The 15,493-nt window shown below is 31.6% G+C and overlaps 1 protein-coding gene and 1 long non-coding RNA gene across 3 annotated transcripts; both read right to left on the bottom strand.

Annotated features, from left to right (window-relative positions):
- Positions 1–3,272: 3,272 nt before the first annotated feature.
- Positions 3,273–13,581, bottom strand: LOC123894714 (proton pump-interactor BIP131-like). Of its 2 annotated transcripts, none has more exons than XM_045944770.1 (4): positions 13,474–13,581; positions 13,261–13,374; positions 12,975–13,157; positions 3,273–3,488 (listed from the first exon to the last, which is right to left on the bottom strand). In XM_045944770.1, exons 1-4 carry the CDS (start codon positions 13,549–13,551, stop codon positions 3,312–3,314), a joined length of 552 nt encoding a protein of 183 aa, XP_045800726.1. In that variant the 5' UTR covers positions 13,552–13,581; the 3' UTR covers positions 3,273–3,311. The 2 variants fall into 2 exon arrangements, with proteins under 2 accessions (XP_045800726.1, XP_045800727.1); XM_045944771.1 differs by lacking the exons at positions 12,975–13,157; positions 13,261–13,374; positions 13,474–13,581 and adding exons at positions 3,734–3,787; positions 5,269–5,400; positions 5,501–5,682.
- Positions 13,582–13,595: 14 nt separating this feature from the next.
- On the bottom strand, positions 13,596–14,163 carry LOC123894713. The gene is made up of 3 exons (XR_006803894.1): positions 14,133–14,163; positions 13,792–13,970; positions 13,596–13,662 (listed from the first exon to the last, which is right to left on the bottom strand). It is a non-coding gene; the product is annotated as an uncharacterized LOC123894713 (long non-coding RNA).
- Positions 14,164–15,493: the final 1,330 nt, after the last annotated feature.

Raw genomic sequence — 15,493 nt, 5'->3', positions numbered from 1 at the left:
ATTAGTAATATTATAGCGTTGTGTTTTCTTTTCTCATTATGAAGTTTTAGGATTTAGTTGCTTTTGAAAATGAGATTATTGTTCTATTATAACTTGTGTTATGTTTGGTTTGAGGTTGTCAAAATTAGAAGTGGAAAAAATCATGAAAATGTTTCATTTTCATTTGTAATATTGTATTGAGAACTCATTCATGAATTTTTTTCCACATCCAATTTTGTTGTTATTGTTAAGTAGCAAGTTTTTGAGAGTTGGATAGTTCACTTATTCACTGCCGTATGAAAGTTTACTTTAAAAAATAAGAGAAAAAAATCATGCACCGAGAATATAAAATTATTTTAGACAATCATCCAATTATCACTTAATTGTACTATTTCGTAAGTTAATATCTCAACAAACATTGAAATGACACAATATTCTCTTTGGTCATATCGACATGACGTAATATGATTGGACGATTGTGTAAAACTTTTATATTGAAATGGTTATGAGGAATTAATCCACTTAGAGGAAAACAATGAACAAATCAAATTTGTTCATTTCATCAAGAGCCATATATAAATCCCTAAGTATCTCCTCTTTACGCTCCACACGGTATCTGCATATGCATTGTCGATAATTTAAGCGATTCAACACAGACCGATCTAGATTATCTCTTTTAGACTGTTACAAAATAAAATAACTTTTTTGTTAATGTCAAACTTTCTTCTCATATTCAAATTTATCATGGATGAAATTAGAAAGAGTAACTATATATATATATATATATATATATATATATATATATATATATATATATATATATACCATTTTCTCTGTGATCCTTTCTGTGATTTCACAAATGTCATGATTCATTTTCTTAACAAATTTCTCTTCCATTTTGATTTTAGAGATTGAATCTGAATTTTCATCAATAGCCTTTGTTCTTCTTCCATCATGTTTTGAAGGTGATGTAGTTTCCATATTCTTCATGATGTTAAAGTTTCCTAATTTTAACATAATAAAAATTATAATTAACAAGAAAAATAAATCATAATAAACAATGTACAAATCAATTTTGTTTGATGTAGTTTCCATATTCTTCATGATGTTAAAGTTTGATAATTTTCACATAATAAAAATCATAATTAAGAAGAAAAATGAATCATAATAAACAACATGTGAAAATAAGTTTTGTTTGATTTACTTGTCATAAGTCTAAGCAAAAGATCAAATGATTGGATTCTATAGTCAATGAAAAACAACATTACTCATATAAGATATATACTTACCTCTAGTGATTTTTCTTTACTTTTTAGGACATGGAATGGACTATTTAAGTGGCTAATTTGTAATTAAACTATTATGTGGTTAAACTCTTGCACCCCACGCCAACAAAGTCAACATCTTAAATTTCTTTATTTTTTATACCTTTTCAAATAATTTATAGGGCACACATGTTATAAATAAGAAATGAAAATCTCAAAACATTTGACTTTATGAATTTAGCAACCTAGCTAGCTAGAGTTTAAACTTTAAATGATGCTTTAGTTATTTAAAATGTAGGTAGTTGGATTTATATATATAATGCAATTACCACTCTTTAAGCATCCAAGGAAATAATTTATCCTAAAAATGAAACATATTCTCTTTTTTTAGCTTAAAATAATATATATTATTTTACTATTTAACCCGAACTACTTGATGCCACTCAATCCCCCTGGAACCACTTGATGCCAAAAAAAACCCCAAACTACATTAAACTTGTGGTGAAAAAAAAAAATTACAATTTGGAGCCTAAAGATAGGATTTTACTGGCTCTGCACCCAGTTTACAAAAACCTGTTGCTCATGCATAATTTGTTAACTGTGTCATTGAAAGATTAATTCATTATTCATGTAAAATGGAATTACTTTTACTTATTAGCTCACTCTACCTTTTCTTTAAAGTCATACCACTAGCCAAAAGAGTTAAGTGAAATTGCACTCAATTGCATAATGAATTTTTTTAAAGAACGAATTGTTTAGAATAATTCGAATTCGGTTTTTAGTGAAAACAATTCTTAACCATGCATATTTTATTTATCTTTAATTAAATTGAAATTCAAATTACGGGACCCTTAAGAACTGGAGAGTTAATATAAAAAAATACCACTCCTAAAAATGTCCTTTGAGGAGAGGAACATTATTGTCCATAACTTTATTGCTCTTTTACTTAAGATATCACTAGCCAAAGATTTCCTTAATTTGATCAACTCATGATAAGTTGCAAAATCAAAGTTCATGTAACTGATTAGGACTTATGTTTAACAAAGTTATGATCCTATATTATGATGACTAGAAAGTCCTACAAGGTCAACCAAAAAATTGTTTAACCAATAATCGAACCGGAGGATCTAAAAGCCGGGATGGCTTGGTAAGCAAGCAACCTGTTATGTAGGCGCCAAAACAAACTTTCCCAACTAACCTGCCAAATTCAGTTACACACTTTCCCTTCAAAATCTCAACAAATCAACGCATCACATCACATTCCTTATTACAGTGTCATCCAATAACATTTTATCATTGTGCCACGTACAAAAAAGAAACAAAAAAAACAAAGGAATTAAATTTACGCTTACAAGCCTCGAAAATATCATTAAACATGAGTGATGAGTCATCTAAGCTCACTAGAAGGGGACTCCATAATAATAAAATCCCAAAAAATAGAAGTAAGGCTAAAAGGATTTGCCATTTAGTCTATAAAAAAAAGTAAGGCTTAAACTATCCAACAAATTTGCACTTCTATTACATTTCCGTCAGGTGTGAACAAAACGAATTTGCTAATCTTCAACAAAAAACCTTGAATACGTACGCCAAATTAACGAAGGTATATGCCCTTTGTAAGTTAATATCTCTAACAAACATTGAAATGACACAATATTTGTTTTCTTTGGTCATATCTACATGAAGAAATATGATTGGACGACTGTTATACTTACCAATGTAACTATAAACGGGACGAAGACACTGGTTAAGGAAACAAAACAAAAAAAGATTTAAATTGAAAATCATAATTTTTAAAATTTTGAGGAGTTGACTGCACAAGTTTCAATGCCATATTACCATATTTGTATCCTTAAACAGTGCCCAGACATATTTTACCATATTACCATATTTTAAGCATTTTCCATAACACAATTGTGAATATTCTCTTCTGTTTATTTATTTATTTATTTATTTATTTATTCATTTATTTATTCAATGAAACAATATACAGAGAGTGTAATTTACACCGAATTGGTTATGAGAAATTAATCCACTTTGAGGAAAAAAATTACTATAAGGAATTTATCTTTATTCATTACATGATACCATTTTTTTCAATTTCAAAATCCTTTGATATGCTTCATCCTTTTTGTTATACTTCTCTCTCAATTTTGCTCTCAGAGAATATATTTCTCCATTTATGGCATCTAGTTCTTTCACACCATATTTAACTTTGGTGCCAGACTCCATATAATCACATACAACCTACCACAAAATAGAAAATATATGTTACACTCAACGATAATAACATTAAGACATGAATAAGCTGTTTTTATGAGTCGCCTGTGAGCTTAGTTCAGTTGGGATATTGCATTATATATACAAGGGGCCGGCCGGGGTTCAAACCTCGGTCATCCCACTTATCAACCTTAAGGGTAGAATTTTAGTCACCATACTACTTGACAAAAAAAATAAGTTTTTGATGAGTCAAAGCCAATATATAATGTTACCTTGATTTGGTCTTCTATAGTTTTCTTCAAGGATTCATAGTTGGAAACATTTTCCTGAAAAGATATATCTTTCTATAAGTTAGATTTGAAATTATTCAATTTCCTTCACAAGCTTCAGCCAATCATCATACAAGTAATAATTCTGTCTAATCTGCTCAATATTTTTTACTCTCCAATAATTGAATAAAAGATGTTTTTTTTTTTTTTTTTTTTAATCAAAAAAGAAGTATATTACTAAACAGAAGAAACATGAGATGGCATCATATCTTTTTGGATATGGCCTACAATGTGGGGGGGTAAGTTATCTACCCAAATTTTGTTGGGTTCAACTTCGGCCCAATTTGCTAACACATGAGCCACCGTGTTTTTGTTCCTGTTGACCCATTGGATAGAGATTTTGGGGTTTTCTTCCATAGCTTCTCTAATCTTTCTCGCTAGCATCCCCCAATAGAGTCTAGGATAACTTCTTCTGTGGATAGCTTTCACAATTGAAGCATTGTCTGACTCGATGATAACAGATCCGTTTTGGAACTCTGTTAAAAACATGATTGCTTCAACAACACCCATCGCTTCTGCCTCGATAGCCTCGCTGAGCCCTCGAACTACCTTTGTCGCAGCTCCAACCAAACTACCATCCTCCTTCCTCAAGATCCACCCCAACCCCCAATGGCCATCACCCATAAGGTGAGCATCCACATTGAGTTTTAGGGTGTCCTTTGGCGGAGGAATCCAGTCACTATCGTTGTTACTGCGAGCTCGGGTGTTGCGGTTAACTTGCTCAGAGATTGGCTTCACTTGACGATGGTACTCAAAGAGACACTCCTGCGCCCGGTGAATTACATCCAACACAGGTACGTTTTTATTTTGAAAAGTTAATAAATTCCTAGCTCTCCAGATATGATAGCAGATAGCGCCAATTAGATTCATGTTCTGGCTTTGATCCTTTCTAATATTGTCTTCAATCCAATTTTTGAAAGAGAATTCATTCTGGTCAAATTTTAAGGTCAGAGGTGAGGCAAACCACACTTGTTTTGCCCACCAGCATCCACTAAAAACGTGATTGAGGTCTTCAATATTTTCTTTGCATCGAGGGCATAGAGGATAGCAATTGACTCCTCGTTTCCGTAAGTTGGATTGGACTGGTAGAGCATCCTGCAAAATTCTCCATATGAGATGAGTGTATTTGGGAGGGATCTTTAGGTGCCATAATTTTTGCCAGACAGAATTGTTTTTGGGTTTATAGCTGGTTGATGGCTTGTTTGGATCTTCTTTCCAGTCCTGAATTGCTTGATAACCTGACTTCACTGTGTAAATTCCATCTTTAGTGTAAGGCCAAGAGAATTCATCTGGTCTAGATAGGTGCACAATAGGTATTTGAGTAATTTGCTCCGCCTCAAATTGCATAAAGGTGTCAAAAATCAGTTGTCTATTCCAGCTTCTTATCTCAGGAATCATAAGATCTTTAACCCAAGTCTGAGTGGCTTCTCCTTTAGGGGACCAGATTTTGTGGCCTTGTTGGTATACTCATAAATTACCCTTTCCTTAAGCACTTCTAGTGATTTGAATGAATCAACATCTTTCTCTTTTTGTTGAATCTTTATATCCCTTAGAATCTTTTTCTCGTCAGCCAGACTTTTACTCCCATGTAGCTTCAAATAATTCAAAGACTACACAAATGATTTCAAAATCAGAAAATAACAAAAAATATATGAATTTCCACATAACAAAAATACTGTTAAATTTAATTAGATATTTATTTTTTCATACATTTTTATCAAGCTTTTCCACAAAACATCCTCCATTTGCAGCTTTAATACTCATGAAATTCAATTCATCAAGCTCCATATATAAATACCTTAGTAACGCCTCTTTATCCTCCACACGACATCTGAGTCCCCAGCATCGTCGATAACAAATTAAGCGTCTCAACACAGATTCGAGATAATCTCTTTTTGACTGTTACAGGATAAAAAATAAAGGATTTTTTGTTAATGTGAAAGCTTCCTTCCATATTCAAATTATCATGAATAAAACTAGAAATACTAAATAATTTCTATATATTGAATACCAATTTCTCTGTGATCCTTTCTATGATTTCACAAATGTCATGATTTAGTTTCTTAATAACTTTCTCTTCCATTTTGATTTTAGAGAATGAATCTGAATTTTCATCAATAGCCTTTGTTCTTCTTCCATCATGTTTTGAAGGTGATGTAGTTTCCATATTCTTCATGATGTTAAAGTTTCCTAATTTTAACATAATAAAAATTATAATTAACAAGAAAAATAAATCATAATAAACAATGTACAAATCAATTTTGTTTGATTTACTTATCATAAAGTCTAAGTAAAAGATCAAATGATTGGATTCTATAGTCATAAAAGACACTTACCTCTAGTGATTAGGCTTTACTTTTCACTTTTCAGGGCATGCAATGGATCCCTAATGTTATGGACTATTTAAGTGGCTAATTTGTAATTAAACTATTATGTGGTTAATCTCTTGCACCCCACGCCAAGAAAGTCAACATCTTAATTTCTGTATTTTTTATACCTTTTCAAATAATTTATAGGGCACACATGTTATAAATAAGAAATGAAAATCTCAAAAAATCATTTGACTTTATAATTTAGAAACCTACCTAGCTAGAGTTTATTATAGTTTAAATGATACTATATTTAGTTATTTAAAATGTAGGTAGTTGGATTTACAAAATCCTGTTGCTCAAGCAGTAATAAAGATTAATCCATTATTCATGTCAAATGTAATTGCTTTTACTTATTATCTTACTCTGACTTGTCTTTAAAGTCACGCCACTAGCCAAAAGAGTTAAGTGATTGGACTCAATTACATAATGAATTTTTTTAAGGACAAATTGTTTAGAAGAATTTGAGTTCGATTTTTAGTAGGAACAATACCATATTTTATTTATCTTCTAATTGAACTCTAAATTACGGGACCCTTGAGAACCGGAGAGTTAATTCCAAGAAAAATATACATCTGGCTAAAAATGTCCTTTGAGGAGAAAGAGAAACATAATTGTCCATAATTTTATTGCTCTTTTATTTGATCAACTCAGGATAAGTTGCAAAATCAAAATTCATGTAACTGATTAGATCTTATGTTTAACAAAGTTATGATCCTATATGATGATGACTAGAAAGTCCTACAAGGTAAACCAAAAAAATGTTTAACCAATAATCGAACTGGAGGAGCTAAAAGCCGGGATGGCTTGGTAAGCAAGCAACCTGTTATGTAGGCGCCAAAACAAACTTTCCCAACTAACCCGCCAAATTCAGTTACACACTTTCCCTTCAAAATCTCAACAAATCACGCATCACATCACATTCCTTATTTAAACCAAACCTTCACTCTTTTTTTACAATTAAATATTCAAATCCAAAAAACCAAAACCAAAAACCAAACAGAATTCATCAAAACAATGGCTGATTTACATATTCAAAATCAACAACAAGAATCGTCAATGGCTGATCATCTTGATCATCACATTCACACTCACAACACTTCTGTCAAACGCGGTTCATGGCCAACATCTTCCTCCGATCAACGCTCATCCAAGAAGCATTCTTTCAACCAAGAGAAACTTGCTCGTAATGGCTTCTCTGCCATTACTCTTCCTATTAGTATCTGCGGTAATGTTCTTCACGGATCTGTCTCGGATCCATCATACACTTTCCAGGAGAAAACAATGCCGGTAAGAGGGTCATCTGGTTTGCCACCTCGGCCACCGATTAGTAGATGTAACTCTGAAGTTATTGATCCTGCAACGGTTAAAGCTGCAGTTTCGCATTGTTTAAAATCTGAAGAAAATTCTCCTCCTGATTCAAAGGTATGTATGTGTTTCTTGATGAAAAATTAATCTTTTTTTGATTTGAAATAATGGGTTTTCATTGTTTTTGTTTTTTGTTTTGTGGGGGTGTGTGATTTCAGAGGCTTAAAAGGATGAAAGAACGTTTAACAGAAATGAAGCAATGTTGGGATGAAATTTTGAAAGATGAGGAAGAAGATGAAAAAGAACAGGAAAAGGAAAAAGAACAAAAAGAAGAAGAAGAAGACTCTCTTGTAGCTGAAGATGACAAAGTTCCATCTCAGTCTCAGGTATTTCTTGATCATGGATTCTGATTGGCTTTTCTATTTCTATTGTAATAATTGTCAATATATTGGTCTTTTAATTACGGTTGTGGTTACCGTTTGAAACTTTATGTTGCAACTAAATGTGTCTGATATAGTCGAAATTGCTATTGCTACTAAAATGATAAAGAAATAACCGTAATAAATGAAAAAAGGGGGCATCTTTCACCCAGTATCGAAGGATTTCGACAAAGTGGAAGAACTTGTGGAAGAAGCTTCAGAAGGGAAGGAAAAAGAGTTTTTATCTTCCTGCATAAATTCCATATCGAGACCTCAAAATCCTTTATATTGCTAAGGATAATTTAAAACCATGTTCACAAGTTTAAAACCATCAGAATAATCTTTAATATATTGAGGCTTAGAAGCATAGTAAATTGCTTTTGCAGTTAGGATTCATGATATATTGCAGTTATGCTAAAATATTGAAGGCTTAGAACCTTTATATTGCAAAAAAGTGTTACTGAATGAATCTATTTTTTGTTTTTGTAGGATGAATTGAGAGCTGATTATGAAGAAGCTATTAGTGTAGAGTGGCTTGAAAAGTGCTTAAGCCTTACTTTTAGGTGTCCATGTAGCAAGGGCTACGAGTTTCTAATAAGTGAAAACAATTGCTACTACAAGTTGGTGTAGAAGAATAATTAGTATGCTTAATTGATTCTTCTTAATTTAGGGATCAATTTTGTTTCTATTCATTTATATTTTAAAAAGTCTTCTATGTTTTCATAATGTACTAAGGGCCCGTTTGGGTTGGCTTATTTTTGAGCTTATGCGAAACAACTTATTCAAATAAATAAGGTTTTATGCATTATTATAAGTTTTTCAAGGTAGTTTATGAGAAAATAGCTTATAAAAGTACATTTTTTATTAGTGAAAACTTATGAATTAACATAAAACTTTATTTATTTGCATTAGGTATTTTCATAAGCTAAAAAATAAGCCAAATTTGGTTAAGATTATAAAAATTCACAAAGTCAAAAGCTAGGCTGTTTAAGATTATCAATTCATGTATCTGTTTGTGTTCCCTATAAATTATTTGAAATGGTATAAAAAAATAAAAGAAATTCTAGGTGTTGACTTTCTTGGCTTGGGGTGCAAGTGTTTGACCACATAATATATACAGTAACTAATTACTAATTTGCTACTTAAATACTCCATCAAATCAATGATCAACTAATTTATGAGTTTAATTCAGATAAAATTAGGAAACTTAAACATCATGGAGAATAAAGAAACTACATCACCTTCAAAGGCTATTGATGACAATTCAAAACTTGTTCATCAATTCTACTTTGTTAAGATTTGGCCAACAGATCCAGATTCAATATCTAAAATCAAAAAGGAAGAGAGGATTGTTATGAAAATGCACGACGAAATTTGTGAAATCACTGAAAGGATTACAGAAAAAATGGTATAATTTCTAATTAATTTCATCGATTAACTTGAATATGAAAGGAAACTTTGACATTGACAAAAAGCTATCTTGTTTTGTAACAGTCAAAAAAAGAGTCTCTAGAGTTTGTGTTGAATAATCACTTAAACTATCCGCGTGATAGGATAAACTGCGTGGCGAATAATGAGAAGATACTACTAGATTTATATATGGCTCTTGATGAATTAAATTTAAGGAATATTAAAGCAGAAAATGGAGGATGGTTCGGCGAAAAGGTTGATAAAAAAGTAAGCTATTTAAATTTATATCTTTTTTTCTCCTGAGAACCAGAGCGTTAATGCTAGAAATTTATATATTTTTTGTTGTTCTTGCTTTGAAATCATTTGTGCAGTCTTTGAATTATTTGAAGCTGCATGGGAGCAAAAGTTTGGCTGAGGAGAAACAAGTTCTGAGGGATATAAAGATTCAACAGAAAAATGTTGCTTAATTCAAATCACTAGAAGTGCTCAAGGAAACGGTAATTTAATAAAATTCATTTTCCTTTCGTTATGAAGATTGGAGGAAGGAAGTAAATTTATTTTTTCTCTTAATCTGTGTGAAATGGTGAAATGCGACAGTTATCATGTAACGGAGGAAGTACATTCTTTTATCAAAAACATAAAAACTTGGAGGAGAAGATGAGACAGAGATATCACTTAAATGATCGGCAGAAGCTCGTGATAGAAATTGAATAATTCCAAAACCAACATATGGAAAGAGCTTCCAAGTATGACTCCTTGAAGAAAAGTATAAAAGACCAAATCAAGGTAATAACTTGTAATTGACTTTGACTCAAAAACAGCTTATTCATGTCTTAAAGTGTTACAGTATTTTTTATTTTGTGGTAGCTTCTATGTGATGAAGACTATTTAGGAACCAGAAGAAAGTGTATGGAATGTGGGATCAGAATTAGAAATGGTGTGAAAGAATTAGAAGCCATAAATGCAGAATTGAATTCTTTGAGAGCAAAATTGTCAGAGAATTATAAGAAAAAGTATCGAGCATATCAAAGGATTTTGAATTTGAAACAATTGTATCTTGAGGAGGTAAGATTTAAAGACCACATTTAATATATTTGCATGTAGAAGCTCACGATCCTATTCGTTTTCGCAGCTGAAACTTGAGACGGCGATCTAATTGGTGTCAGTTTTACAATTACAAGAGAAAACAAATGAGTTAAGTTTTGAAAGACACATTTGTTTGCTATTACTTTTGACAAACTGATATCGATCAAGTCATTGTCTCAGATGAACGAGGATCACGAACTTCTACTTCAAAAGACTGATATTAGTAATAATTAGAATTTCAGACGATTTTTAATTACTGATTGACAGTAGACCATCAAACACGTAGAACTTGCCATATTTTATATGTTAATTTTAAAATTTTAGACTATCGACTATTATCAACATTGTTCGTATATAAATAAAGTCCATCAGCTGGCTGAAGAAAAAGATGTAGCAGCCCTTGGTGAGATGTCAATTTCAGAGGTTAGTACTTAATTAGTAGTTGTTTTAGTTTCATATATGTTATTTAAGTTTCTTTCTTGATAAGAAAGTAATGTTTTTTGTTGGTTTGATCTATTAGGTTGGGAAGTTTATGTTAGAGTGGAACAATAATAAGGCTTTTCGAGAAGATTATGCGAAGAATGTTCTGCAATCATTAGAGAGACGACAACTAAGTGGAGATGGGCGTATAAGACCTGATAAATAATCATGCTGGATTATGATGCTTTTGTAATGTTGGGAGCAAAATTTGGAAGTGTTAAGAGTAAATGTTATGCCTTCTGATGTATGTAGTAAATGTTTGTTTTGGACAGGGATAAGGCCTAACCCAGCCTGCTCGGTCCAATGAGCACGCAAGGTCAAACTACATGTATATGATCAACGGTTACAAAAGAAAACACTTCTGTAACTGTAACGACCGACATCTGAATGATATACAAAGGGATTATATAGCACCAAAACTTCTTCATACTGAAGTTGAATCTAGTACAAGACATGTGTTTGTATCTGATACCAGTGTTTACATTTAATTTATTCATTTTATTAAATTATTACAGATGTCGATGTATTAGTAACACTGTAGTGTTTGATGTCTGGATAACTAAAAGATACATCATTCATCGTTGTTGCGAAATTTCACATAACATTTACTCTCTTAACAATCTTCCAATTTCAACTGCATGATTTATCAGCTCTTGTTCTCCTGAGTTTACTTAGTTGTCATCTTTCTAACGATAGCAGAACCCTCTTCTCATAATCTTCTCTGAAAGCCTTATTATTGTTCCATTCTAACATAAACTGGCCAACCTAACACATCAAAGAAACCAACAAAAATAAATCCCTTTTGTTATATAAAAACAAACTCTTATTCCAATGAACATTAGTTTTTTAAGTGAAATAAATAACTTACAAGGAGTTAACCTAAACTACCAACCTCTAAAATTGACATCTCATCAAGGGTTGCTGTATTTCCTTTTTTACCTTTCCGCTGATGAGTAATTTTCCCCTACTATCCGCTACCTAAGCAGTGGAATCGTTGGTGATCAATTCCCCTGAATCAGTCAAAGGCCTAAATCGAAGAAAACCTAAATACCAGTTATCACTTATCATCTTCCTGGCTGCCGCTTTTGTTTTTGTTTATGGCTTTATAGTTCTTCGAGTTCACTTGCATACTTCTATTTTCTTTTTTGCTTGCATCTTCTCACTTCTGGGCAAATGTTCTCTCCTCTATTTTCTTTCTCTTGTGTTTTCTTTCTCTTTTGTGGTTCAAAGGTACAATTTCAAGGGATTCAAAGTGCAAAATATATAAGATATATACATAATTTTTTCAAGTTCAGCGGGTTCCGTTGAACCTGAACCCCCTCACTACCATCTGGCTCCACCCCTGTACCGATGTAACTTCAAAATTGATAATAGCACAATTGTGGAAATTCTCTTCTTTTTATTTATTCAATATGAAACAATATATAAAGAGTGCAATTTACACTGAAATGTCATGAGGAATTAAGGAAAAAAATTACTATGAACAAACGAGAAAGGTAAGGAAACAGAGAAGAAATTTTTTTTATGGTAATTTATCTTCATTAAGTCATTACATGATACAAATTTTTATTCGATTTCAAAATCCTTTGATATGCTTCATCCTTTTCGTTATACTTCTCTGTCAATTTTGCTCTCAAAGAATATATTTCTCCATTTATGGCATCTAGTTCTTTCACACCATATTTAACTCTGCTGCCAGATTCCATATAATCACATGCAACCTACCACAAAATAGACACAAAATAGAAAATATTAAGACATGAATAAGTTGTTTTTAATGAGTGGTCCCGTGAACTTAGCTCAATTGTCAGGAAAATTGTATTTTTTTTTTTTTTTTTTTTGGTCAGGTAGCCTAGTGGCTTGAAATTCCACCTTTAAAGATGGATAAGTGGAGTGTCCAGGGTTCGAACCCTGGCTCCTGCATATAAAATGCTGATGTCTCAACCAATTGAGCTAAGCTCATGGGGACGGAAAATTGTATATATTATGCAGAAGTCGGGATTCGAACCTCGGATACTCTACTTATTCATTTTTAATGTGAAATTTTTAGTCACTAAGAATACTGGAACAAAAAAATTGTTTTTAATGAGTCAAACCCAATTAAAATGTTACCTTGATTTGGTCTTTTATAGTTTTCTTCAAGGATTCATAGATGGAAATATCTTCCTTAAAAGCTCTTTCCATAAGTTGGATTTGTAATTGTTCAATTTCCTTCCCAAGCTTTAGCCAACCATTAATGTAGTTATTCTTCTGTCTAATCTGCTCAATGTGTTTTCTTCTCCGATATAAATGTGCCTGTCGCATTTGACAAATTCACATATATTAAAAAAAAATATTAATGTGCATAATATAAATGCGATAATTATTATGGTAAATATGAATATATTAATTAAATTACCATTTCCTTAAGCACTTCTAGTGATTTGAATGAAGCAACATCTTTCTCTTTTTGTTGAATTTTTATATCCCTTAGAATCTTTTTCTCCTCAGCTATACTTTTACTCCCATGTAGCTTCAAATAATTCAAAGATTACACAAATTATTTCAAAATCAGAAAAATAAAAAATATATAAAATTCATCATAACAAAAATATAGTTTTATTTTGTTTACATTTTTAGCAAGCTTTTCCACAAACCATTCTCCATTTGCTGTTTTATTACTCATGAAATTCAATTCATCAAGTGCCATATATAAATCCCTTAGTATCTTCTCTTTTTCCTCCACTCGATATCTGTGTGGCGAGCATCGTCGATAACTAATTAAGCGTCTCAACACAGATTCGAGATAATCTCTTTTTGACTGTTACAAAATAAAATATAGGATTTTTGTTAATGTAAAAGTTTCCTTCCATATATTCAAATTTATCATGGATGAAACTAGAAATACTAATTTCTATATATTAAATACCAATTTCTATATATTAAATACCAATTTCTCTGTGATCCTTTCTGTGATTTCACAAATGTCATGATTTAGTTTCTTAATAACTTTCTCTTCCATTTTGATTTTAGAGAATGAATCTGAATTTTCATCAATAGCCTTTGTTCTTCTTCCATCATGTTTTGAAGGTGATGTAGTTTCCATATTCTTCATGATGTTAAAGTTTCCTAATTTTGACATAATAAAAATCATAATTAATAAGAAAATTGAATCATAATAAACAATGTGCAAATTAAATCAGTTTAATCTGTTTGATTTACTTGTCCCAAGTCTTATAAGTAAAAGATTAAATGATTGGATTCTATAGTCAATGAAAAACAAATACTTACCTTACTTCTAGTGATTTGGCTTTAATTGCTTTTTAGGACATGCAATGGATCACTAATTTTATGGACTATTTAAGTGGCTAATTAGTAATTAAACTATTATGTGGTTAAACTCTTGCACCCCACGCCAAAAAAGTCAACATCTTAAATTTCTTTATTTTTTATACCTTTTCGAATAATTTATAGGGCAGAAATGCTATAAATAAGAAATGAAAATCTCAAAACATTTGACTTTATGAATTTAGCAACCTACCTAGAATTTATTATAGCTTAAATGATGATGCTATATGTAGTTATTTAAAATGTAGGTAGTGGGATTTAAATAAAAAAAACAATATATATCATGCAGTTAACAAATGAACCTTGAGCAACAGGTTTTTGTAGAAGACTTGCAATTGCAAAATGTCAATCATTAACATTTTATGACAAAGTTTAAACACTACATGATAGTTTAGTCATTAGGAATATTTCGTCGCAAAAAAGCATCGTGCATAAGGCGTAGTTCAATTGGTTGAACTAAGATTGTTAAAAAATTTCACATCGGTTACGAAATGACCTTCACTTTATATTTCGGTCACATGCAACTTCAATTATGTCCAACGTGCTATATTCATTTAAAATGGACAACTAGATCCTTAACAGTCAGTTAAAAGGGACAAGTTTGTTTTAGGGGTTTTTAGGTCTTAACGTGAATAAGAAGTTTAGATTATTAGGTTGGGTGTTAATTTGGCATGCTGTTGTGTGGTCTATTTGGAACTCTCAGAATGATCTAATCTTTTCTACGGGAACTGTGTATGTCGACACCTTTGGTTGAAAATGTGAAACTTTCATCGTGAAAGTGGTTCTTGGCCAAAAATCCTTGTAACCCATGCTCGTTCTATCAGTGGGAGGTACAACCTGTCATGTGCTTGAGTGGATAGAGATTGGTGGTGTGTGTCTTTGCGATGTGGATGGTCTATTCCTTTTACTTCTTCCCTGTCATTTCCTTTCTCCCTAGCCAGTTGTTGTGGTTCGGGAGTTGGGTGAACTGGTGTCTTGCGGTGGTGCTTTTGGTGTTGCTATTTTTTTGTGTTTTTCTTTGATCTCTTTCTGTTTTTTTTCTTTTGTGAGTATTTCCGGCACTCCATTTTGTATTGTTTTCCTATCGTAACATCTTTTTGTGTTTTTGCTATTGTAACATCTTTTTTGTGATGTCTCTTTGTACTCCTCTTTGTATTGGTTTATTTACTAAAATCAAGGTCGGTTCCGAGATTTTGGAGGCCCGGAACAAATAATAAAAATGGATCATAATAAAAAAAATATTAAAAAATTGCAATTTATAGAATTTTTAATAAAAATTGCAACTTAATTTTAAAAATTAATTT

The sequence above is a fragment of the Trifolium pratense genome, linkage group LG7 (genome assembly GCF_020283565.1).
Source record: "Trifolium pratense cultivar HEN17-A07 linkage group LG7, ARS_RC_1.1, whole genome shotgun sequence".
Taxonomy (NCBI): Eukaryota; Viridiplantae; Streptophyta; class Magnoliopsida; order Fabales; family Fabaceae; genus Trifolium; species Trifolium pratense.
This window is presented reverse-complemented; position numbering and strand designations above follow the sequence as displayed.

Excerpts from the sequence above, each read along its gene's own strand:
- LOC123894714 (XM_045944770.1), bottom strand. The coding sequence starts at position 13,551 with ATGGCACTTGATGAATTGAATTTCATGAGTAATAAAACAGCAAATGGA. Across the intron at positions 13,158-13,260 it reads TAGAAGTGCTTAAGGAAATG|GCACATTTATATCGGAGAAG; the intron begins GTAATTTAATTA and ends CAAATGCGACAG. Across the intron at positions 3,489-12,974 it reads CTATAAAAGACCAAATCAAG|GTTGTATGTGATTATATGGA; the intron begins GTAACATTTTAA and ends ATTTTGTGGTAG.